General features: G+C 36.3%; 1 protein-coding gene and 1 non-coding gene across 2 annotated transcripts; both read right to left on the reverse strand.

Annotated features, from left to right (window-relative positions):
- Positions 1 to 28: 28 nt before the first annotated feature.
- LOC130853949 (mitochondrial import inner membrane translocase subunit Tim23) lies at positions 29 to 26,432 on the reverse strand. The gene is made up of 7 exons (XM_057736428.1): positions 26,164 to 26,432; positions 23,784 to 23,842; positions 14,321 to 14,414; positions 14,025 to 14,109; positions 11,416 to 11,474; positions 9,462 to 9,572; positions 29 to 1,430 (listed from the first exon to the last, which is right to left on the reverse strand). The coding sequence occupies exons 1-7, from the start codon at positions 26,267 to 26,269 to the stop codon at positions 1,315 to 1,317; spliced, it is 630 nt and encodes a 209-aa protein (XP_057592411.1). The 5' UTR covers positions 26,270 to 26,432; the 3' UTR covers positions 29 to 1,314.
- LOC130854688 (small nucleolar RNA SNORA74) lies at positions 11,987 to 12,189 on the reverse strand. Its single transcript, XR_009054130.1, has one exon. It is a non-coding gene; the product is annotated as a small nucleolar RNA SNORA74 (small nucleolar RNA).
- Positions 26,433 to 26,441: the final 9 nt, after the last annotated feature.

Consider the following 26,441-nt stretch of genomic DNA (forward strand, 5'->3'; position numbering starts at 1 on the left):
ATTTGTAAAACACTTTGTCACAAAATTGTATGAATGTGATATCCTCTGGTTAGGAGTACAGCTAAGAAACACTTTAACATAAAAACATTGTTTTTATATTCACTTAAATAAAATCTCAGTGTATTTTAGGATTCCTAAATTAACAAAGAATAGGTTTACTAACTTCCATTTTGTCTTTTCTTGCAAACTTTTCACATATATTTTTATTTTTTAATCTGCTCTGTTGCAAGTAAGATACATTAAACTGCTTTTTGCTTTTTTGTTATTTAAACTAGGGGACTTCAGCTAAAGTTCAGTGCTTTTCTGCCAAATCCCTTCTAACTAGATGCATTTATTTTTTTATTTTTTCTAATAACAGCCACCACTTGTTAGTATTTATTATGTATTTGTGTAACTTGCAGTGCAGTCTTATTTGATTAACTTCATTTCTACTTTATTTTTTATTTTTATTTTTTCTAATAACAGCCACCACTTGTTAGTATTTATTATGTATTTGTGTAACTTGCAGTGCAGTCTTATTTGATTAACTTCATTTCATAGATGAGAAAACAAACTCAGAAAGTAACTTGTCCTTACTTTCTTTAGTTTTCCCAAGGCTTCCTTAAAAACTTAAAGCTCTTGTGTAAGTCATCTCTTTTTCAAATTATCCCTAGTAAGATGAGTTTATGCATACAGAATTAATGATTATTGGGCAGATTGTTCTGGCATAGTACACTAATGGTATAACAGTTAATCTGAAATATTTAAGGTTGTTTAGTGTCAACTCTATTTGGAGAAAAATTTTAAGCTAGTTGCTAATGCTGCTAGTAGCCCTTCATTTCAACCCAAACATGAAAACATATTTTAGGCTAGTGGGGCAGAACAAATGCCAGGAGTAACTTTGGAGACATCCACTACATTTTATGTTGGAGTTATGACTTTGGTTCTATTTTCACCCTTTATTGGGACTACAGGGCAATATTACAGTCTTGGATCACTCAGTGAACAAATGTGATACAGTATTGACAAGCATGACCTGAACGCTGGGAGTAAGTGGTTTTCCAGTTCAGGGGGTAGGAGAGAAAACAGGTGCAAGATCTTCTTTAAAGGAGAAGAGAACCACATTACTCAGCCGCCAGAGGGTTTTGGCTTCAACTCATTAATGGCTGGAAAGAGTGCCAGTCCTGGTCAACCATCCATGATCTTCATCACAGCAAACTGGAATCTCCAATTTCTCAAACTAGTTGTAGGTAGAAGAGTAAATGACTCCAGACTGAGTTATAAACTGATCTGGATGACTCCCACAGTGTCCTCCCTTCATAAGCTAGCAAATCTTCACAGTGACTGTTGGAGAAAGGAGCCTTTCATGTGCTCCCAGTTATTATATAGCGCATAGAGACCTGTAAGTGTTAGTCCTGCTAGACCACCTCGTGCTACCCCTCGAAGGCCACCTGGGAGAGAAAAAGAAAAAAATCAGCTTGCATTGCATACTGTCCTAGCATCAAAGGGTTAAATAAGAGTTTCGGAAAGCCCAGTCACACTATTCATGTTTACGAAGAAATTCCATCCCAAACAGAATAAGCTTTAAAAATAATAAATCAAGACTGAAGTTCAGGAGAGAGAGATTCCCTAAATTATTGTTTAACACATAAACTATATTTTCATACAACCTTGTTTCACTTTTAATTTCACAATTTGTACCTAAGATCATCAGCATAATTTCTTGACTTTTCTCAATCTGACTTGATCCTGGAACACTTCTGGACAAGATCTTATGCTTATTATCGAAGTCCCTACCAGAACAATAATTCCCTGCTAGTCATATAATTTAGAACTTAACTGGCACTGTCAATTGATTCTAAGGCTGTATGTAAACATAGTGACACCCTCTTTGGAAACAGTGTTAACAGCCTTTGGACTCTGCACAGGTCCTCTAAATATTAACTTTGAAGACTCAAGACAGAGTGGTGGGTGATAAGATGGCTATACCCAAACTTTGAGTTAGGTGCTGATGAAGCACCAACTTCCCTGTTGTCTATTCCTACCCTGATGTGTCAGAAAAATCTCCAACTAATGAGCAATGAGGCACTCAGCAGCATCATACTAGTTAAAGAACATTTAAGGATTAGACTTTGAACTGTTTTTGCTTAACAAAGAATTTTTCATGTGGAAAAAGATTACGAATAGATATTTCACCTGAAGTGCAGAAACAAAAATGTTTCAATCAGTTATCTGAAAATAGTCCCTAAGTCTAATAAGAGGAATGGAGGTACCCAAAGAAGCTTTCAAGAAATAATTGATGTTCTCATAACAGTTTCACAAATAAGTAGCAATCACAGACTTCAGATAGCCTATATTGTACCTATGGAGTATTTGTTCCAGGTCACATGTTATGAAGGCAAAGGTCCAGTGGTTATACCTTATTAGAGGCCCTTTAGCTATGAGCCAGTGAATTCCATGAAATTCAGTGACGCTGCTGACTTAGAACGCTTCAAACCAACCATTTCTGCAATGAGTGTCCTGCCAGATGGCTACAGATGATAGCTTAAAGGGCCACTCCCTCTAGGAGCCTCTCTAGCCTGAAGACTTAAGATAGCTGACCTGCTTAGGCTTCAACTATGAAGTGCCCTAATTATCTCTCTTAAACAGACCCAAACAGAAACTGCAGGCATCATCTATAAACAGCTGTCAAATATGTACGAAGGGGGATCAAAAACAAAAAAATTAAAGTAAACGGGAGATATCTCCTTGAAATCTACATCATCTCTTTATATCTTGCCACACTTAGATTAGGCATGATAGTTGAATCTGGAACTGTATTCAATGTGGTTGAAAAATTATAAAAGTAATACATATATTCCACCTGCTAACTTAAAAACAATCTGCTTAGTTTAATAAAGATCTACCTTGATTCTTTCAACAGTATGTCAATAAAAAGTTGTAGGGGCTGAAAGTGAACTATAATTAGACCAAATTCCTAAAAATGGAAAAACTAGGAAACTCAGGAGAATAAATGGTAAGTTACCTGCAACAGTATCACTATGGCTCAGTTATTAACAGTAAGGTAGCCTCACTACTCTTAATTAGAAAAATGATCAAGGGCAGGTACTTGAAAGCACAATAATTTCACAGACACTATTTCCTGGGACCATACATTCAACTTTAGGCTAACTTTCCTGGACCTCTAGCCAATTACAGGTCCACAGGTCTCTGAGGTCTGCCCACTGGTTTGGAATTAGCTGCAAACTGTTACTTTCAGTTGGCCTTTTGCTTTGAGTGTCCTAGGAACATGGTTTCTACTTGGCCCTTTTAGAAGGATCTTCACACTACTACTTATCTATCAGATAACAAGCTTCCCTGGACACAGGCACTAGAGGTAACGAGACTGGGAACTATAAGCATTTAAGATCATTGGGACACCAGTGGTATATTAAGTGTCCCTTAAGAATTTATCCTCTAGAAAGCCTTCTACTTTCTGACCAAAATGAAACAAACTCAGTTTAAATACATTGTTACTTCTCTGACAGCTAGAAAAAAGTTGTTTCTAGCAAGAAGATACCAAATGTGTAGTGCCTGATTTACTAAATAATCAGTAATCCTGACTCAAGGGATTACTGACTTTTATTACATGTTTTAGTTTTCTTTCCATTAATTTCAGGGTTTTCCAGCTGGTTGATCTGTTAAACGTTTGAGAGCCTTGGCTTTAGGCTTTCTGTAATAAAACAACTTTTGCCCAACTAGGCACACAAAGTTGATTAGCAAATATACTTGCCTTGAACACAGAGCAACCAAATGAGGCCAATGGTTAATCTCTATAAGGCAAAACAAACATGAGACTTGTGTGTCACAGTTTTATCTTCTTTTAGATCCTTATACAATTCTTCCAGAAGGGCAAACATCACCTCTTCTAAGCCTCAGAAAATGAGGCCCAGAATATTTAAGCGCCTGATTTTTGGGCAACAGAGCTGATGACTGGCAGAGCTAACACACTGAACTGGTAATTACTTTAGCACAGGGGTCAGCACATTTTTCTTGAAATGGCCAGAAAGTAAATATTTTAGGCTTTGAGGGTGCAAAGGCTATGTACGTACTTACATAACCATTTAAAATGTTAACTATTTAAAAATGTAAAATACATTCTTGGCCTGCAAACAGTGCAGAGACAGGCATCTGGCCAGCAGGAGTTTGTGGCCCTTGCTTTAGAGGAACAGCCTTTACCCACACACCGAGATGGCTACGAATTCTATTCAACAAATATTTGCACTATTTAACCTTTTTCTGGTTAAAATTATTCTTTAAAACTGTGATAAAATACACATAAAATTCACCATTATTAAATGTACATACAGTTCAGTAGCATTAAGTACATTGGCATTGGGCTGCCATCATCCATCTCCAGAGAACTTTTTTCACCTCACAGAACTGAAACTGTACCCATTAAACAACAATTTCCTCCTCCTCTTCCCAATCTAATGCCTAATTTAATTTTTATTACACTGATATATCTTTGCTCACTTTAATTTTTATTTTTCTCAAAGTAGTCCATATACATGATTTTAGAAGTGAAGACAGTACCAGAAGATTTTAGTAATGCACAACAGTCTGGTGTACTCATCATTCTTACCCTAATTCCCAGTTCCCAAATGCAACTACTTTAATTTTTTGCTTTTTACCTGCATGTTTCTAAAGAACATGTTTATCTTGCTATTTCTTGACGTTTCAATCCTAGATATTGTCTATTGATTTCCTACTAGGAAAACTGTGTCACGTCTCATAAGAATTGTACAAAATGCACTTACAGCAGAAAGGTTTATATAGGTTATTTTATATAGATTATCTCACAAGTCTATGAAGGGAATAGAGTCACCCTTGTTTTATAGACAAAGAAACTGAAATTCAGACAAGTTACTCTCCTATTTACACATTTATTTAGAGATTTAGTGCTAGTCAAACTCAGTCTGACTCAGAAGCCCATTGTTTCTGTCAGCATAGCAAATTGCCTCCAGCATAGAGAGAGGAGATATCAGGGAACTTTCTTGAAAGAGGTACCAACAATTGAGCTGGGCCTTCAGGATGGACTGGATTTCAAATTTATCTGCTTGGTCACATGACATGCATAAGAAAGCTGTGGGAGAAAAAGCCGGAAAGATAGGATAAGATTAGAACATGGAAGGCTAGGGCGAGAAGTTTGAATTTAGATAGAAAGGAAGTGCGTCATCATCAAAGGCTCCTGGGTAGGGAGTGGAATCGGAACCATCCTTGAGGAAGATTAAGCTAGAAATAGTAGGTAAGAGATTGGAGGCAGAAGTCTCATATCAAAATTGTCAATGGAAAATACTGTTAGAGAAGTTCAGGGCTTGTGATAAGGGCCTCAACTCAGGTAATGGGTGTGGTAAACTTCACAAGTGATGGAATGAGGGGACGATGAGAGAAAGGTAGAAATCAAAGGTAATTAGGTCACTAGAAGGCTGCTTCCTGTTTCTTGTTTGCTCTTTCTTAGCTCTGCTAATAGTGGAAGCAGTGTGTGGGACTCTGAACAGCACTGCTGCTAGCTGTCCTGGGATTCCCTCACCACTGCCCCATCCAGCCCTTCCTTGCAATCCCAGTGCTTCCATGCAAGACCAAACTCACTAAAACACCCCAGTTCCTTTAAGCCCCCACATTATGGTGTCCTTTTAGAACTAGTCTTTGGGTTGTTGTTTTCCTGTGGGTGGTAGGGAGTGTCCCAGATCCCTTTGAGAACCTTATGGAAGTTTTAGAGGATTTATAAACCCTGACTTAACATCTTCTGTAAATTCTATACTCAAGAGAAGGGTGAAAGTTTAACTCTCTGGAAGTTACAATAAACAATTTAAGGCTTATGAGTAAATGGAAATGCTATAGTACTTCGAAGGTAAGAATTAAAGTCCAGGTAAGCCAAATCTTTACAGCGGCCTATGAAGTCCTATCATCTATATGATTTGGTCCCTTGTCACTTTTATGACTCCAGATTCTACTACTCTCCCACTGCCTTTTAACTCCCACCTTAGGGCCTTTGTTCTTGCTGTTACCTAAATCGCTCCCTCCAGACATCCACCTCACATGCTCCCTTATCTGTCCACCTTTGGCCAAATATCATCTTCTCCTTGAAGGGTGTTTTAAACACCTTGTTACATACAGTTTTGCGTGTATGCCTTAGTGTGCTGTGGGATAAGCTGCTGAAAATTAGGTGATGAACAAAAGATATACATATTTAAAATATTAATAACTAATGCCAAATTGCTCTTCAAAGTACTTTCTTACCTTTGCCAATAATAAGCGTCATCTACCATCACTTTTTAAAAACAGATTGTGAAAAATATTATCTTAATGTTTTATTTTGCTCTTCCCCGGTTGCTTATGAGCAACCTCAATTGTTTAGTGGTTTTTTGTATTTCTTCCTGAAGGGCTTTGTCATATCCTTACTCTACTTTTTATTGGGTTGTTGGTTTAAGTGCTTTGTTGAAATGTCTTATATATTATTGGCAGTTAGCTCTTTGGAAGAATGTTGATGCTGGTAACAGAATTAAAGAAGTCATCAAGAGGCTGTTTGTGGCATATGAAGTTTAATTTTGAAGGCCTGGCATTCACTGAGAAGTAGTACCTTTTAACAATAACCCTGATGATAACTGCTTAATTTGAAGAACCGGATTTGTTTATCTTCTTACTGTTACTTAGCTTTTCTAAGGTGACTTTCTCACGGAAGGCACAGGATCAACAGGTTAGGAATTTTCTGTGAAGGGGAAAGGGGCGCCCATATTTTTTGGTTTCTGAGGCCTTGTTTCCTGAAGATAAGCGATCCATCTCTTCAACATTCCTAAACTTACGAATGATAGCAAAACTACCACTATTCTCATTCTGGTACAACACTGGTGATTAGATTTTCACATGGCACAGGAAACCTAATAATGACATTTCACACCCTCTGAAAAATATTTACAAAGTTCATTAAATAACGCATTAGATCTGAACTAAAATCACACCATTGGAATAATTCCTTTAGCCTCTTTTTGGTCTGACAACTACCTACCTTCTCATGTAATTTTCCTCATGGTTTTTCTTTCTACAAAAGTAGCTCCTATACCTAAACTGAGTCATATTGCTTTCATTCTAAACTCCTTCTTTAAAAAAAAATTTTTTTTAAATCCTATTTTAGAAGAGTAGTTGGGGATTGGAAATATTTTAGGTCAGCAAGAATCAACCATTCTCTAAATGTAAACTTCTTTCCTTAATGGTTTATGCTGACTCTACACTAAAAGAATGCCTAAACTCTTTTCCAAATCCTTGAATCTGCAAGTTTTATATATATTCCTGTCACACAAAACTCCTGATTCTGTTCTCTGTCTTAAGTCTAAACCAGAAATCAATAAAAGACACTGATTTGCCTTTGTCAGAGCAATATTTATGTGTTAAGTTAAATTGTTCAGCCAGGAACTATGAATCAATGTTGTAATTCTGGGTTAGCAGATTATCTACCTCTTCTATGTTCCACAATTGCAATGGAGACTGAAATCTACTTGTCAGTTGACACAGAATTAATGAATATTCTTTTCTGCTTTTTCTCTTCTGAGCCAAGAGGCTTCTCTTCCATAATTTATGTTGGAGGTGTCCCAGGCTGTGTTATAAATGCTATTTCCTGGACACAGGGATGCTATCCCTTTTGGAATAATACCAAATATTCAGCCTTTCCCTTTTTATCTTTAAAATACATGTAATATGTCTTAACTAAGATGATAATTCAGTACATTCTTATACTAAGCACTGCCCGCAATACAGGAAATGCCGTAATGGCTTACCTTGAGTAAGAGAACAGGGATTGATAGGGACTGAGATGGAGCCTCAGTCCCCCATCCACTGGGGTAGCTGCGCCACCAACTCAGCTCCAGCCATTCGCACCACACATAACATGAGCTTAGTGTCTTCCGTTTGTTCAAAAGAAGCTAAAATTTCCAGATCTTCGTGTGAAATCTATTTTTAAATTTTAATAATTTGATCTTTAATAAACAGAGTTTGGGCCAACGAAACTCGTGCTGGCCAAGTGCCACACTTGTGGTGCCAATCAAGGTTTTAAATTCCTTTCACCCCAAAGATTTTCAATGTGAAAGTATTTTAGGTTTTTAACAAGGTTTTCCTATGCCAAGGTAACATTTTCATGGACATAAAAGGTATTTACTGTCTTACCCTACCTGGGAGCTCTGTTGATGTGTGTAAGCACATGTACATGTTGCAAGCAGTACTGTGAGCTCTTAGGGATAAAATTCCAAATGTGATCCATTTTCAATATTAAAAAGCCTTCTTACTCTCAGATATATCAGGAAATTTTGGATTTTATAATCCTATTGTGACTTCTCTCATTTCTTTCTAGTAAAAATGAAGTAAAAATGCTACTTGATATTTGTGATGGAGGAATTACATAAAAACAAAATTACTCAGTTAATCAAATGTCTAAAGCATAATAAAGTAATCAAACAAATAAAAGCACTTTTCAGAGGCTTGAGATGTAGTTTAGGCAATTTAAAACAAAAATGTGAGAAAACCTGGGACTGTCACTAGTTATCTTTTGAGGAAGATCATTTTAACACTGTGCTCATCTGTAAAACTGGGGTGTGATGATTACCACGTCACAAGGTTGTAAATGAAACAAGTTATAAAGTGAGTATTTCTGAGAGTATAATTATACTCAGTGCATGTTAATTTTCTTTCCATCTTAGAGGAGAATTTGATATTTGATCTTTATCCAAGTAACTTCGATTCAACTCTTTGGGTTTTGATATTTTTTTTTTCTTAAAACAATGGTATTTAGTCCACCCATGTTCATAACAGCATTATGCACAGTAGCCAAGGTGGACTCAATCCAAGTGTCTGTGAACAGATGAATGGATAAACAAAATGTGCTATATACATACAGTGGAGTATTACCGAGCCTTAAAAAGGAAGGAAATTCTGACACATGCTACAACATGGATAAACCTTGAGGACATTATGCTAAATGAAATAAGCCAGTCACAAAAAAAAATACTACATGATTCCACTTACATGAGGTACCTAAGGCAGTCAAAATTCATATAGAATGGTGGTTGCCAGGGCTCGTGAAGGGGGAAATGGGGAGTTGTTTAATGGGTACAGTTTCAGTTTTGCAAGATGAAGAGAAGTTCTGGAGATTAGTTGCACAACAATGTAAATACACTTAACATTACTGAACTGTACACTTCAATAGTTTGGATGGTCAATTTTATGTTTTGTGTATTCTACAAAAATTAAAAAAAATCCCAAACCATGAGATGTCAAAGAACATTATACTATCAAAAAAAAAAAAAAAGTTTATGGTGTACCCCCCAAAAAATAATAAATAAATAAAATTAAAAAAAAAAAAAGTTTAAAGTTTCCTTTTTAAAACTACAGTATGGAGAAAAAGCATACTTCGACTGTATTGAGAGACAGCTCCACCATTTAATAATACCTACCTGTACATTTATACAACATGCCTGTCATGGTTCCAGCTGCTACTGTGTTGAGGTCATCTTCTGCACCTCGTGTTTTCTCAATGATGACACCAAATGCACTATAGAGCAAAGCTATAGGGGAAATGGAACTGATCAGTAACAAAAGAGTGAACTGAAAGTCAGTATGGCAATTATATTTAGATAAATTTATTTTTACAGACATCACTCTATAAGTATTCAAAGACACATAAACAATGATCACTGGAACACTGTTTGTAGTAACAAAAGTCTAGCAACAAATAAAATGACCTGCAAGAGGGGACTGATCCAGAAAGACTTTCCACGTAATGGGATACTACGTACTACTTAAAACAAAACACAGAAAGAGCTCTATTCACTAATATGTAAAGCAGGCATATGTGTGTATGACTCTGGATATGTAAAGAAAATGCTTGGAAAGATTCAGAAGAAATTTATTAGCTATTTATGGAAAGCACCACTGGGGAGTCCCAGGAAGAAAATCTTCAATTTTCACTTCCATTTTATTCATAACAGCTGTACTTTGGATTTAGAAACAAAAACAAAACACAAGTATTACTATTCTAAGAAAAATAGGACTTCAAGAAAAGTGAAATATGGTTCCTGCACATGTAAAAACCCTAATATTAATGCCATTTAGTTTTAATAAGATCTTCCCCCAAATCACCACTCTCTTATGCCTGTAAAGACCTATAAGCAATGAATGCATTAACCCTTCTCCTTACCCTTCCTCAAAATTATAGCTACATCTGACTCCTCAAAATTATACCAAACTTAGCCTTACAACTCCTCTGTTATGATGTTTTTATACTTCTATAAGGGCTCTTCTTCCCATTTCAATTTATTTAACTGAAACTAAACTTGAGCAGAACATTGTAATGTGACTGTAATGTGACGGGTCACATTACAAAGGAAACATACAGCATGACTGGTCATCCCAGTTTGCCCAAACTTAAGGGTTTCCTGGAACATGAACTTGAAGTGCTACAACTGAGAAAGCCCCGGGAAGACCAGGATGACTGATTACTCTAGGTATGCAAGCAATTACACAAGTACAAAGGAGGGTGACTGTGCATGGTAGAGGGGCACTGGCGGCATGGGCAGCATAAGGAAGCAGCCATTTACTAGGACCCCAAAGGCAGATCTGACATTACAATGTGAAAATATACTGCTTCCAAAGCCCATGACAAGGCTAGGATCTCACTCTGTCACACAGAAGCTTTTCCTGTCTTTTCAACGAGATGCCTACATTTTCTCTTATTTAATTTGCCAGAAGTAAAAGATTTTTAGACTTTCAAATACAGAAAACTTTGGATTAGGGCATAGGGGCCATGAGTCGGCTTATTATATAAGTCATGAGTAATCAAGAGTCAATCATTCATAAACATTATAGTATGAAAGCATTTGGTCCTAAGTACTACCAAATTATCCCTTCCTTAGAACTGTAAATATTTTCAGTATCTACAAAGGCCCTATTGCAACTCCGGCAATTAAGTCTGGGAAATTTAATTAAGTAAACAGAATGATGAATGAACTATTAGGAAAACATATCAGGAGGCCTAGATTAAATCTATCATATCTTACTACAGGACCTTGAACCTTTCCTAACACACAAAACCATTTGCTTTGGACCTATATTACCTGGATTTCATTTAGTTAAAATATGATTTTACTTGGTGTCTTGCTAGGACAGGAGAGTATACAGTGTTTAAAACATTTAGAAATGAATGCATTCACAATGGTATCTGCACCTGGGATTATTTTGTTATATAGTTAATGGTCTTTTCCTAAGTAGTATCTACACTACTCACCAGAGTGGATTTAAACATAATTTTTAACATGCCAGGACCAGAATTTTAGTTGATCAAATTGTGCATGATACCTGTGCATTCTTTGCAATAATAATGACTTATTATCAAGTGAGATATCTACTTACCCAGAGAACCTAGAGTATTAGCCCAAAGTGCCCCTTGCCTAGTCACCATATTCAAGATCCTACCAGGGCAGAAAGAGAAAGAATCTGTATTTAGAACCAGTATTTCTTTAGTATTTAGAAAACCTATAATTATAGGGATTTTAAATGTATTAATGCAATACCCAGTTTTCTTAATTTTAAAACTTAACACCTCCTTAGAATTCAACAAGGATAGTTTTTACTTCATATAAATATAAATGAAGGTTAGGTTTAAAATTCCAATGTTTTTGGGCAACAAGTAAAGAAAATTCTAATTATTAAATACATAAAATTATTAATTATATAAAAGCTTTGAATGATATCCTGGAATGCATTTTATAAAGAAGTTTACAGAAACTGATCTATGTTAAAAAAATGACATTATAACAGACAAACTAGCTTATAATTAAGTTTCTTTTGTGTGGGGGTAGTACATACTTAGAATATTAAGTAGAATCAAAATGTGGAATATTATGTAATATACAGCAAAATTAAAGACAAATACTCAGAAGAAAAAAGCCATCTAACGAGAATACATGATAAAAGCGCATTCTGTGTCTGCTCCCAGACTAGAACTAAGCAGCCAAAGTGAATGCTTAGCGCACTCTCAAGGAAGCACAGCTCTGCCCTCACCAGTGCCAGATGTCACCAGAACAGTGACGGAGGCAACTGGAGAAAGAAGACAGAATATTCCTTTCCCAGCAGTGTAACACTGTCATAGGAATGGTTCTGTCCCGACAGCTGACTAATGCTGGAAATTATAGAATTACAATAACAAACAGTAAAAGAACTCATTTAATTTAAGTACTCATTTAAATTAATGCTCAATCATAACAAAAATTTGTATTACTTCCAAAGGATTATTTAAAAAATTACTAATGATTACAAATATTATATTACATATTTAATCTAATTATGCTACATATTTACTAATATATTAAGATTAGCACTTAACTGTTTTATTTGTAACAAACTTCTAAAGCTATTAATTTTCATTATTGTATTGCTGGTAGCACTGCAAATTGGCAAAGTTCTTTGGAATGTGATTGGGCAGCATATCTCCATTTATTGGGCCCTTACCTACTTCCCACTTAATCATTTCTCAATAGATTACAGACAGAAAGTAGGGAAACTTACCCAAGATTCCAAAACAGTAAGTAATGAAACTGGGCTCTGAAACTACACAGATCTGTCTGGCCTGAAACCCCATTATCTTTCCATTTTTTAAATGCTATCTCTCTATATGAAAGGTCAGAATGATTATATTAAAAAATGGTATATAAGATTTAAAAAATCTGACTTCAGAGATGCAAACCAATTCGACTCTCTTCAAAAAAATTAATAACTACGATGCTTTTAAGAAACAAAGGTTATCTTTTCTAAGAGACCTTCCACTTTCAAACTGGTATTTAATAATATGATGCTGGGGATTTGTTTCAAAATATATGGGAAGTAAAGGGCTTAAAAAAATTAATATGGGAGGGAAGAAAGAGACAATATGGGACACAATTGGTCCTGGTGCTGGTTGATGGTTGTTGAGCTTGTGTTATGGTTCATAGGTGTTTACTACACAATTTTGTCTACTTTTGTATATATTCAAAATTATCCATAATACAAAAAGTAAAAAAAAAAAATTGGAGTAAGGGACAAATATTAAGAATATAAATACAAATATATTCAAGGATCTGAGGCTGTAAAGCAAGCGCACTGACCCATGTAGTACTAGGAATATGAAAAACTTGACAGGCCTCCAGGTTTCCCAATGTCTAATTCTAGCACACCTGCTGCCATCTGCTGGCTAAGAAACAAGGAAAATGGAGCTTCAAGTGTCCTAAAATAAAACCATGAGCCACTGAAGGATGCATACTGTGTGATTCCATTCATATGAACATAAAAACATGCAAAACTAAACAATATATTATTTAGGGAACAGCAATAGGAACTGGTCATGTTTATTTCTTAAGCAGCGTGAAGATATACACTACATACATTTTCTGACCTTAATTGAACATTCCCTTCTCTGCAAACTTCAATTTCCTAAAAGAAGACTGACTTATTCCTTTCAGAACTACCTTTAAGTTTTAGGAATTTCATTTAAAATTTCTGCACCTTTGCATTTCAGAAATGGAGAATGAAGTCAATGAGAAGCTCAAGTCAAATGACAGCAGATTTAGCAATTATCTTATTTGCCTCTTATTTCTTCACTTAACATGTCCTGTGTTTTGCACACTCCTGAACAATCCCAATAATGTACTAGTAATCCAACAATTTGAAAAGCATGTTATATAGGCATGCAAACTGGATGGAATAGGTATAGCTGAGAAGTCAGGCTAGTATAGCTCCAGCTGACTGAGGGACACTGACTCAAAAATCACTCCATCTAAAAGCTTAGACCCAGTAACTTGATTCCTAAATTCCCTTTATTTTGAATAAGGGAAAAATGAAAGAAAACATCAAAAAAAAAAAACTGACCAAAAAGTATACCAATACTCTAAACATTTGTAACCTCAAGGTTGTGCTCATCAAACCAACAATATTAATAGTTTGAATATTAATATTCAAACATCACTATATCATTACATAAGACTTACTGTACGTTTCTTGGTTTGGACCAGGCCATGTTCTGGGTTTCCTTCAATCCTAGCCGTAGACCATTCATTGCCCCAAATGCGGCCCCTGGCAAATCATAGTAACAATTCATTCAAATAATCAGCTTTATGTTAAAGAATAACTATACTTCTAATTCTTTTTCATTTAATAAGAATAAAAATGTAAATAGTGATTTAAAAAAAGACAAGCCTGAAGCCAATATTTTAACTGCCTCTGATTAAGCACCTCTGACTACTTGGATTGAGGACACTTAAAAAAACACATATAAAGTACCAACCTGTCATACAACATCCTCCAATGGTAAAGAAGGCCAGTTCAAATCTGCCCCGGGTTTTATTAGCTCCAGTTGGTAAAATAAACTCATCTGTATCCTACAGGGATAGTAATGAAAACCAAGCTGAACTCCTCTCAAAACAGTGTTTGCAAAGTGTTTAATTTTTCAAAGGAGTGTTTCACAGAACGTAAAACCATAAATTAACTAAAACTCCACTATAGTCAAGCAAAAATAAAACTTTATGCAACAAAAGAAACATGTATAAATCAAAGTGAAATGAAATATACAACACACATAGTTATGCTCTTTAGTTCTTAGGAGAGATTCTTACTCAGAACTTTACATCTCAATTAAGTTTGATAGATTATAGGTAATTTGCCTTCACGATAAATTTGAAAGTTTAGGAAAGCCATCTCTAGAGAAAGGTAAACTGAAAGCTATGAGATGTAGCAGAATACCACTCTGGAAGGAGAAAATAACTTTCATTCTGTAACTACTATTTATCAAGCACCATTTTACTACATGTAAGACCAAGTGATCATAAAAAAAATGAGCAGAAAGTATAAAAGTACAATGGTTTGGAGCAGTTATGCAAGGGCAAAATCAAGCACCTCCTTAGCAATGCTTAACGTCTGGAGGGCACATATTCCTTTGAGAATCTGAGAAAGCTACAGACCCTCCTTCTAGTAAATGCATACACAAAATTTGGTATGAATCCCCCGAAGGTCACCCAAGAATCCTAGGTTGAGAAATGCTACTATAAGAGCACAATAAGATTGATTTTTCAATACAATACACTTTTATGAAGCACAAATACATTTTTGCCAAGCTTTCCATACAAAAATGGTTAAAATAAGCCCCTGAAGGATAGAACACACCCTGAGCAAAAAACACTAACAAGTAAACATCCCTTTGGCAAATACTGACCTTTGGTAAATGCATTCCTGATTAGGAAAACTGTACCTCTGCACTGGTTTTTGATTTCTGGCTTGTGTATACGTTCTTACCAAACATTGTACAAATAAACAAGCCCGTGTACACTCATCACAATAGAAATGGTCTGCTGGGAAATGATAAGCAAACTCTGAATAGATTCCATGTCTAGATATATTTATTATACATAGATTTGTAAATTCTGGGTGCTTCCTGACTTTTCAATTAATGACTTCATTTTAAATTGTGCTTCTTGTTTGAGATTTTTAGGAATGCTGTATTTAATATGATGAGGTTAATAATTATCCTTCAATCCAGAAATGAATCACTAATTACAAATAGGAAATAAAAAGAGATGGCCATGATTAACATTAGTAAAGTACAAGTGCACGTCATCATCAACTCATTCTTCAGCCAGTGAGTCAACCTTGCATCCCTGAGATATCCAACAATTACTCTTTGAAGCTTAATGCTGTAAACTAAGCTTTAAAGAAACCTATCTGCAACTTTATCTGTGCTGAATCAGCAACTTCTTCAAACCAACAAAACAAAACAAAACCCGAAACAAACAAAAAACTGAGGCTAATATAAACCTTAAAATGTATAACCCCTAACTTCAAATGTCTGTATTCATCAGACTACTCTTATTTCCATAGGCTTTTGAATAATAATAATCTGATCTAATAAAATAAACTCAGGTATTATTTTTTTTTCCATATGTACAAATTTGGTTCGAGATTTCATTAAAAAGATTCCCGCTTCACACTTTCATTCACACTTAACTTAATATTAATGATCTCATAACTTTGTAACTACTCACTCCAAAATTTTTTATTGGGGTGCTTTTAAAATTGATTAGTTGTTGTTTTTAAATATAAATCTTTAATTTGTGCTCTGATCACTGTTCCTTCTGATTACAGAAATGCACACAAAGAAGCAGGCAGCCATTGTTGCTGTACCTTTCCCACCCCCACTTATTCCAGGGAGGCTTTAAAGAAGAGCTAGGAGCTGGTCCCCCTGCTATTTCCCCCTTCATGAACTAGACATTAAAGACTAGAACACCCCAAAGCAACTGCATATAAAGGAAAAATTAGAAAGTGACAACACACGCCCAAGAAAAAGCATAGGCTCAGAAAAGAACTGAGAAAAGCTTAAGTTTATACTCCAGGCTGGTCCCTGGCACATAGACAGCCTGTAATAATAATAAAAAACAAAACAAAACAAAAAAACAAAAGCAAAGCCTGGGGAAGGAGGGAGAATCTGATTTCTAAAGTTAACCACATTATTAGAGTAAAGGTCCAGTTTTCAACAACAGAAATTCACAAGGCATACATAGAAACAGAAAAGCATGGCCCATTCAATGGAAAAAAAAAAATCAACAGAATTGCCCCTAAAAAAGACCTGCTTAACAGATCAACTAGGCAGACTTTAAAACAACTGTCAATGCTCAAAGAACTACAGGAGATGTGGAAAAAGAAAGTCAAAACAATGTATGAACAAAATGGAAACAGAGAGACTGAAAAACCTAGAAAGAAACCAAAAACAAATTCTGAAGCTTCAAAGAACAATAGCTGGAAAATTCACTAAAAGGATTCAAAGGCAGATTCGAGCAAGCAGCAGAAAGAATCACCAAACTTAAATACTGGACAATAGAAATTACTGAGTGTTAGGAACATGAAGAAAAATGATTGACTAGAAGTGAACAGAGCTTAAGGGATCTATGGGATAGCACAAAATAGACAAACATACAGACCATGAGAGCCACAGAAGGAGAGAGAGAATGTTTGAAGAAACAGTGGCTGAAAACTTCCCAAATTTGATAAGAGATGCATGTGAACGTTCAAGAAGCTCAATAAACACCAAGTAAGATACATTCAAAGGGACCCATACTGAGGCATGTTAAAATCAAACTTTTGAAAGCTAAAGACCTCTGTCTTGAAAGCACCAAGAGAGAAGCAACTTACCACATACAAGGATTCTCAGTAAGATTATCAGCCAATTTCTCAAGAGAAACTTTGGAGGCCACTAGGCAGTGGGCTGATAACATTTAAAGTGCTAAAAGAAAAAACTCTCAACCAAGAACCCCATATTCAGCAAAACTGTCCTGAAAGTGAAGGAGATATTATGAAATTCCCAGAAAAACAAAAGCTGAGAGAGTTCATGACCACCACAACTGCCCTGCTATGATCAAGGGAGTCCTGCAAAGTAAAATGAAAGGACAGCAGACAGTAACTCAAAGCCTTAGGAAGGGATAAAGACCTTAATAAAGGCAAATACACGGGCAATTATAAAAGTACTACTGTAACTTAGGTTTTTGACTCCACTTTTGTTTTCTACACAATTTTAAAGCTTAAAGCATTTAAAAGAATTATTAGATTATGCTTTTGAGCACATAATGTATACAGATATAATTCTGTGACATCAATAATTGAGAGGGGCAGGGATAGCTGGTAAAGGAGCAGCATTTTTGTATGTTACTAAAGTTAAACTGGTATACATTCAAATTAGTGTTATAGCTTTAGAAAACAGCTATAGAACACATACAAAAAAAAAGGTTATGAGAAAGGAATTTAAATAATTCCCTACAAAAATGCAAATAAACACAGAAGAAGATATTAATGCAGGAAGGAAGGAATGAGAAACCGGAAGGCTTATAGAAAATGAAGAGCAAAATGCTAGAAACCTCTCCTCATCAGCGACCACTTTAAATACAAACGGATTCAAATCTTTAGCCAAAAGACAGAGATCAGAAAAAACACGATCTATTTATATGCTGTCTACAACAGATTCACTTTACATCCAAAGACACAAAAAGAATGAAAGTGAAAGGATGGAAAAAGATATTCCAAGCAAATAATAACCAAGAGAGAGCAGGGTGGCTATACTAACATTAGAAAATATAGATTTTACATCAAAATAGGTTACAAGAGACAAAGAAGGACATTATATCAATAAAAGCTTCAACATAGCAAGAAACTATAACAATTATAAACATTTACTTACCTAGTAACAGACCATCACAATATATTAAGCAGAAGAGACAGAATTAAAGGGAGAAACAGAAAGTGGCACAGTAATAGTTGGAGACCTCAACATTCCACTTTGAATAATGAATAGTAACTGTTACAACCAGAGAGAAGATAATAAGGAAACAGAGGAGCTGACACAGTAAGTCAACCAGATCTAACAGACATGCAAAACACTCTACTCAAAAATGTACACATTTTTCTCAAGTGCACATAAGACACTTTCCAGGATAGACAGTATGTTAGGCTGCAAAGTCTGAATAGAGTTCAAAAGATACCATACAAAGCATGTTTTCCAACCACAATGGGATCAGTTAGAAATTAATAACATAAGTAAAACTGGAAAATTCACAAATTTGCGGAAATTTAAAAAACTACCCCCTTAAACATTCAATGGATCAAGGAAAAAATCACAAGGGAAATTAGAAAATACTTAAGAGATGAGTAAAAAAGAAACATAACATACCAAAACGTGTAAAACTCAGTGGAAGTGGTGCTAAGGGGGACATTCATAGCTATAAATGCCCACATTAAAAAATAAAAAAGATTTTCAAATCAACAATCTGACTTTACAACTTAAGGAACTAGAAAAAGAAGAAATTAAATCCAAAGCTGGCAGAAGGAAGGACACATTAAAAATTAGAGCAGAGATAAATGAAATAAATTACTAAAATCAGAAATGAAGGTGAGGACATCACTACTGATTCTACAGAATTAAAAAGGATTATAAGAAAATGTTATTAACAACTGTATGCCAACAAATTGGATGTCCCTGGATGAAATGTACAAATTCCTAGAAACACAAAACTCACCAAGAAACAAAAAATCCAAAGAGACCTGTAACTAGTAAGGACACCGAATCACTAATAAAAAAAATCTCACAACAAAGAAAAACCCTGCATCTGATGGCTTTACTGGTAAATTTCACCAAACATTTAAAGAACTAATACCAATTCGGGGGTTCCGTGGTGGCCTAGTGGTTAGGATTCGGGCTTTCACTACTGTGGCCTGGGTTTAGCCCCTGGTGAGGCAACTGAGATCATGTGGTGCAGTACCCACCACCCCCCCGCAAAAAAACTAACACTAATCCTTTTCTAACTTTTCCAAAAAACTGAAGTGGAAGGGAAATACTTGGAACACTTCATAACTCTTCGTATGAAGCCAGCATTATCATACCAAAGCCAGACAAAGACACTACAAGAAAGAAAGCTACAGACCAATATCCCTTATGAACACATGCAAAATCTTCAACAAAATTCTAGGAAACCAAATACAGCAGCATATTAAAAGGGTTATACCTCCTCCTAGATAGCTTCCTCCACAACAGGGCAGACAGCAGTATCAAGCAGTATCAGCAGTATTTCACCTTGTGGAACTGAAAACCACAGCAACAGAAAGACAGAGAAAATGAAAAAGCAGAGGACTTTGTACCAGATGAAGGGACAGGATAAAACACCAGAAAAACAACTACATGAAGAAGAGATAGGCACCCTTACAGAGAAAGAATTCAGAATAATGATAGTGAAGATGATCCAGGACTTTGATTGGATGCAAAGATCGAAAAGTTGCAAGAAAAGTTTACCAAAGCCCTAGAAGAATTAAAGAGCAAACAAACAGAGATATGCAACACAATAACTGAAATGAAAAATACACTAGAAGGAGCCAATAGGAGATTAACTGAGGCAGAACGGCGAACAAGTGACCTGGAAGACAGAATGGTGATAATCACTGATGCGGAAAAGAATAAGGAAGAAAGAATGAAAAGAACTGAAGACAGCCTAAGAGACCTCTGAAACAATGTTAAACACACCAACATTCGCATTATAGGGGTCCCAGAAGGAGAAGAGAGAGAGAAAGGACCCGAGAAAACATTGGAAGAGATTCTAGTTGAAAACTTCCCTAACATGGGAAAGGAAATAGCTCCCCAAGTGCAGGAAGCACAGAGAGTCCCACACAGGATAAACCCAAGGAGAAACACGCCAAGACATATAGCAGTCAAACTGACAAAAATTAAAGCCAGAGAAATGGTATTAAAAGCAACAAGGGAAAAACAACAAATAACATACAAGGGAACTCCCATAAGGGTAACAGCTGATTTCTCAGCAGAAACTCTGCAAGTCAGAAGGGAGGGGCATGATATATTTCAAGTGATGAAAGGGAAGAACCTACAACCAAGAATACTCTACCCAGCAAGGATCTCATTCAGATTCCAGGGAGAAATCAAGAGCTTTACAGACAAGCAACAGCTAAGAGAATTAGGCACCACCAAACCAGCCCGACAACAAATGCTAAAGGAACTTCTCTAAGCAGGAAACATAAGAGAAGAAAAGGGCCTAAAGAAACAACAAAACAATTAAGAACATGGTAATAGGAACATACATATCAATAATTACCTTGAATGTAAATGGACTAAAGGCACCAACCAAAAGACACAGACCGGCTGAATGGATACAAAAACAAGACCCATATATATGCTGTCTACAAGAGACCCACTTCAGACCTAGGCACACATAAAGCCTGAAAGTGAGGGGATAGAAAAAGATATTCCATGCAAATGGAAATCAGAAGAAAGCTGGAGTAGCAATACTCATATCAGATAAAAGAGACTTTAAAATAAAAAATGTTATGACACAAGAAAGGACATTACATAAAGATCAAGGGATCCATCCAAGAAGAGGAGATAACAATTATAAATATATATGCACCCAATATAGGAGCACCTCAATACCTAAGGCAAATGCTAACAACTATGAAAGAGGAAATGCAAGGCAGAAATAGAGACACAGGTGCAGAGAACAAACACATGGACACCAAGTGGGGAAAGCAGGGAGGGTTGGGGGGGAATGAACTGGGAGATTGGGATACCAAATTGTATACTCTAAATATATGCTGTTTATTGGCTGTTAACTGTATCTCAATAAAAGTCCTTAAAAAAAAAAAAAAAAGAATAAAAAAGGAAAAAAAAAAACAAAACGGTTATACATCATAACCAAGTAGGATTTATTCCTGGGATGCATGATGTTCCAACAAATGAAAACTGATCAATGTAATACATCATATTAACAGAATGAAAGGGAAAAAACCCCACATGGCCACCTCGATTGATGCAGAAATAGTGTTTGACAAAATCCAACATTCTTTTATGATAAAAACATTCAACCAACTAGGAACAGAAGGAACCTACCTCAACATAATAAAAGCCATAGATGAAAAACCCAGAGAAAATACCAGACCCAAAGGTGAAAGACTGAAAGTTTTTCCTCTAAGATTAGGAACAAGGCAAGAATGCCTGTTTTTTTGGCCACTTCTATTCAACATAGTATTAGAGGTTCTAGCTGGAGCAATTAGGCAAGAAGAAATAAAGGGCATTCAAATTAGAAAGGAAGAAGTAAATTTTTTTTCCCCACAGATCATCTTATATGTAAAAAATCCTCAAGACTGTACAAAAAAAACCTGTTATAATAAATGAGTCCAGCAAAGTAGCAGGGTACAAAGTCAACACAAAAAATCAGATGCATGTTCACATTCTACAAACTGTGAACAATCTGAAAAGGAAATTATGAAAACAATTCCACTTACAATGGAATCAAAAAGAATAAAATAGGAATTAATTTAACCAAGGAGGCAAAAGTCTTGTACAACTAAAATTACAAAACTTGCTGGAAGTAATTTAAAAACACATAAAGAAATGAAAACATACCCCATATTTATCAGAGACTTAATAGTGTTAAAATGTCAATATTACCCCAAACAATCTAAAGATTGAATACAATTCCTATCAAAATAGGAATTAACATTTTTGCAGAAACAGAAGAACCCATCTCAAAGTTCATATGGAATTTCAACAAATCCCAAACAGCCAAAACAATCTTGAAAAAGAAGAATAATCCTGCAGGACTCACACTTGCTGATTTCAAAACTTACCAAAGCTACAATAATCAAAATAGTGTGATACTGGCATACATATAGACATGTAGACCGATGAAATGGTATAGAGAGCCCAGAAATAAACCCTTGTACATATGGTCAAATGATTTTTGGCAAGAATGCCAAGACTATTCAATGGGGAAATGACAAAGAGTGAAGTTGGACTTTTACCTAACACTATATACAAAAATTAAGTTAAAATGGCTCAAAGACCTAAATGTAAGACCTAAAACTGTAAAACTCTTATAAGAAAACATAGGGAAAAAGCTTTGTGACAATGGATTTGGCAATGGTTTCTTGGACATGACAGATGGCAAAGGCAACAAAAGGAAAAATACAAATACCAGCCGTTATGAAAATTTAAAAATTTTGTGCACAAAAAGACAACATCAACAGAGTAAAAAGGCAACCCACAGAATGGGAGAAAATACTTGCAAATCATGTATCTGATAGCAGGTTAATAATCAGAATATATTGACAACTCTTAACATTCAACAACAAAAAACCAAATGAACTGATTCAAAATTGGACAAAGGACCTGAATAGACATTTCTCCAAAGAAGATACACAAATGGCCAAAAAGCACATGAAAAGTTGTTCAACATCACTAATCATCAAGGAAATGCGAATCGAAACTATGAGTCAGCACTTCATACTCATTAGAATAGCTATTATCAAAAAACCTCGGAGAATAATAAGTGTTCGCAATAATGTGGAGAAACTAGAACCCTTGTGCACTGTTGGTGGGAATGTAAAACAGTACAGCTGCTGTAGGAAACAGTCTGGCAGTTCCTCAGAAAATTAAAAATATAATTACCACATGATCCAGCAATTCTATTTTTGGATATATAATCAAAAGAATTGAAATGAGGGTCTGGAAGAGATTTTTACATACCAAAGTTCATAGCAGCACTATTCACAATAGCTAAAACATGGAAGCAATTCAAGTGTCCATTGGACAGATGCATGGATAAGCAAAATGGAATATTATTTAATGGAATACTATCCAGCCTTAAAAAGGAACGAGATTCTGACACATACTACAACACAGATGAGTCCTGAGGACATTATGTTAAATGAACTAGTCACAAAAACGTAAATGCTGTATGATCCCACTTATTTGAGGTACTTCGAGTATTCAAAAATCATAGACAGCAACAGAAGAGTGGTTGCCAGGAGCTGTGGGGAAGGTGGAAAAAGGAGTTACTGTTTAATGGGTATAGAGTTTCAGTTTTATAAGATGAAAAGCATGGAGCTGGTAGGTGGTGATGGCCGTACAATATAAGGAATGCATTATACCGCTAAACTGTACAGTCAGAGATGGTACATTTTGTTAGTATATTTTATCACAATCTAAAAAAAAGGAAAAAAAAAAAACAACCAAACCCCCAAATCCTTAATCAACTAGTGTCAGGAAGGGATGCAAACCAAATCCCCAGAGTTTGTGAGGGAAAAAAGGGTGGATGGAGACCAGAGACTTGGTGCCTCCAGAAGCACGTATCACGTATCAAGTCAGCATAAGTACTTGGGGTTATTTTTTTAAACTAGTAAAAACATAAAAAGACTAGTCTTAATCTTACCTGCACGAGATACCGTGGATCCACATTTAAATAAGGAGACAGAGGGTTCATACCAGTTACTAGAGAGAAAACAAAGCATTATATTGCAATAAAATTTTAAAATGTTCTTTCACTTAGTATTAATTTTGCTCTTGATTGTTTCATGTGTTTTGCAATTTTGATTTCCAGGCTCAATGAATGTGAATTTTCCTCCCACTTTCCCAGTCTTATCCTTCCTGTCTGGCAGTTTGGGGGCTGCCTCCTCCTGGTACCCTCAATCTTGCACTGGTGTCTCAGACTCTCATACTAACAAGATATTGACAGTTACATGTATCAAATAATCAAAGTAGCAGAAAGCATAGCCCACGTCAGTTATAAAGCTAATTTCCTTCTACTTTACTACAAAAATGCTTGACAACTATACAGACTAAAATAAGATTCACAAGAGACCAATTTCATGAGAAAAATATCGTTTGGGTTATGTGTTGCGTATAAATATTTTAAGGCAATTCCTTCAGATCTTAGTGTTGATGGCTGCTGACAGAGTTGATTTATAGGTTAGAGAATTCTTAGGTCATCACCATAGGGATGGAGGTCAATGCAAAAGAAAATAGGAACTCTCAGAGGGCCGGACTTGAATTCCACTACCTTTGAAGACAGAAAAATCTATCAAGGAAAATCAATTTTCTCACATTTTAAATTTAATCTTTGAATCCTTCTGTATCTCAGCTGATTGTTCACAAATCTATCCATTACCCAGGACTCTGGTCTTTTCATCATTTCAAAGTCCTATTAGTTCTATATCCAATATCTATCCTGAATTGTGTTACTTACCATTTTTATTGCTACCATCCTAGTCCAGCTACTAAATCTCATCTAGACTGTAGTAACCATCTTCTACCTAACTGGACTCCTTACTTGCTCTAGTCCCTCCAATCCACTTTATAAATGGCAATTAAAGTGATTTTTTTTTTAAGAAAAGGAAATCAGCCTTAATGACTTCCATTTACACTTGTAATCAAATCCAAACTCCTTACAAAAGACTACATTAACTGCCATTCCTTGCCCTCTAATCTCATTATCTCCTGCCACACCATCTCCTTTGCAACTTTGTAGACACAATGGCCTATCAGCTGTTCCTCAAACACTTGCCTCCCCTCAGGCATTTGTACAGTAGTGAGGTCACAGCTCAAAAGTTAACACCCCCGAGTTGCTTTGCTGGGACCATTCTTAAATGGCTTCGGCTCCCATCACCTTCTCAAGATCCTGTTTTATTGCCTTTACACACCTATCACTAACTGAAATATTTTTACTGCCTCACTTCAACAGGATGTAAGTTTCATGAAAACAGCATTCATCTCTTAAAACTTAACTGCTGTAGTCCTGCACCCAGAAAAATCCATCTCAAGTATTCAATGAATGGTGTTCACCCTCTGATCTCTTAATTTACGCTCAAATTTTAATTAATGTAACAATGCTTTTTCACATTAAGGTGGTGCCCTTTGTGCTCCAAAACTCAGAGCTCCTAAGACCTATACACAAACTACATAGAGTCATATGCTATAACTTTTTTACAATCAAACTATGTTCTAAGTTCAGTTTTGACACAGGCGACACTTTAAAGGGCGTTTTGGTTTTTGAGCATAAAGGACCTAAAGAAATAGTACAAAGGTTCTCAAGAGAAAATAGTTTTACAAAGCGCTTATCCTCCATCAACTTCTCATTAAGTCCAAGTTCTATTCATCCAGTTGAGTACCCACAGTTAAAAAGTTCCAAAGATCTGGAATACATATTCATAGTATTGAGGAGAGGGTACAGGCAGGGCATTCGTGCTGCGACACCCTAGATCTTGCATATTTACTTTCCTAAAATTCTTACACGCTTCTTTCTTCACATCTATAAAAAAGTTCAACTCTCTTCAAAGTTTCTCCAGTTGTCTCGATACGTTTCTTTCTCGCCTGTGTACATTATTATTAAGTGTTTTGCCCTGACGGCTACTTCGTGGTTTATAACATGTGACTTTGTGCTAAAAAGTTACCTATGGGCTCGATACGTGGAATGCATGTGCTTGCACAGCTGGGCGCTCTTCTTCACCGAGGGCCAAGCACACAGCCCACCACACGAGGAATGTGTGGGAGCAACAATAAGGCACAAAGCTTGAATGTAAGAGGAAGAAAACACGCAACATTTCCTGGGTCCAGGGCAACCACAGAGAGCTTCTGGGGATCCATGGCTCCAAGAGCGGCCGGCGGTCACACTAACCCCACCAACGCTAGGCTTGTGACCCTCAGCAAAAAAAAAAACCAAACCAAAACAACAAAAAACAAACATGGCAGGCCGCACGTCTGGCGTGCCCGCAAGAACCAGTCAGAAATGTTGGCAAGTTAGGCCCGATACTTACGCGGGACTCCGGCCAAATCCGCGTGCGAGTAGCCTGCTCCGCCGGCTCCGAAAAAGCCGGCCAACCCCCCTGTGGTTTTGTTGCCACTTCCGCCGCCGCCCTCCATGGTGTCGCAGCAAACTGCCTGTCTGCTTCTCCACGCCGCCTCAGGCCGGGATCGTCTGCTCGGCCGTCGCTCCTCGGTAACAGCGGGGAGAGCCGCGTTACCACCGTCTACTTCACACGCTGACCTTCCGGGCGCCGGTGCCCGCTAAACCTCATACTTCCGCTTTACGACG

The sequence above is a fragment of the Hippopotamus amphibius genome, chromosome 5, assembly GCF_030028045.1.
Source record: "Hippopotamus amphibius kiboko isolate mHipAmp2 chromosome 5, mHipAmp2.hap2, whole genome shotgun sequence".
Lineage (NCBI taxonomy): Eukaryota > Metazoa > Chordata > Mammalia > Artiodactyla > Hippopotamidae > Hippopotamus > Hippopotamus amphibius.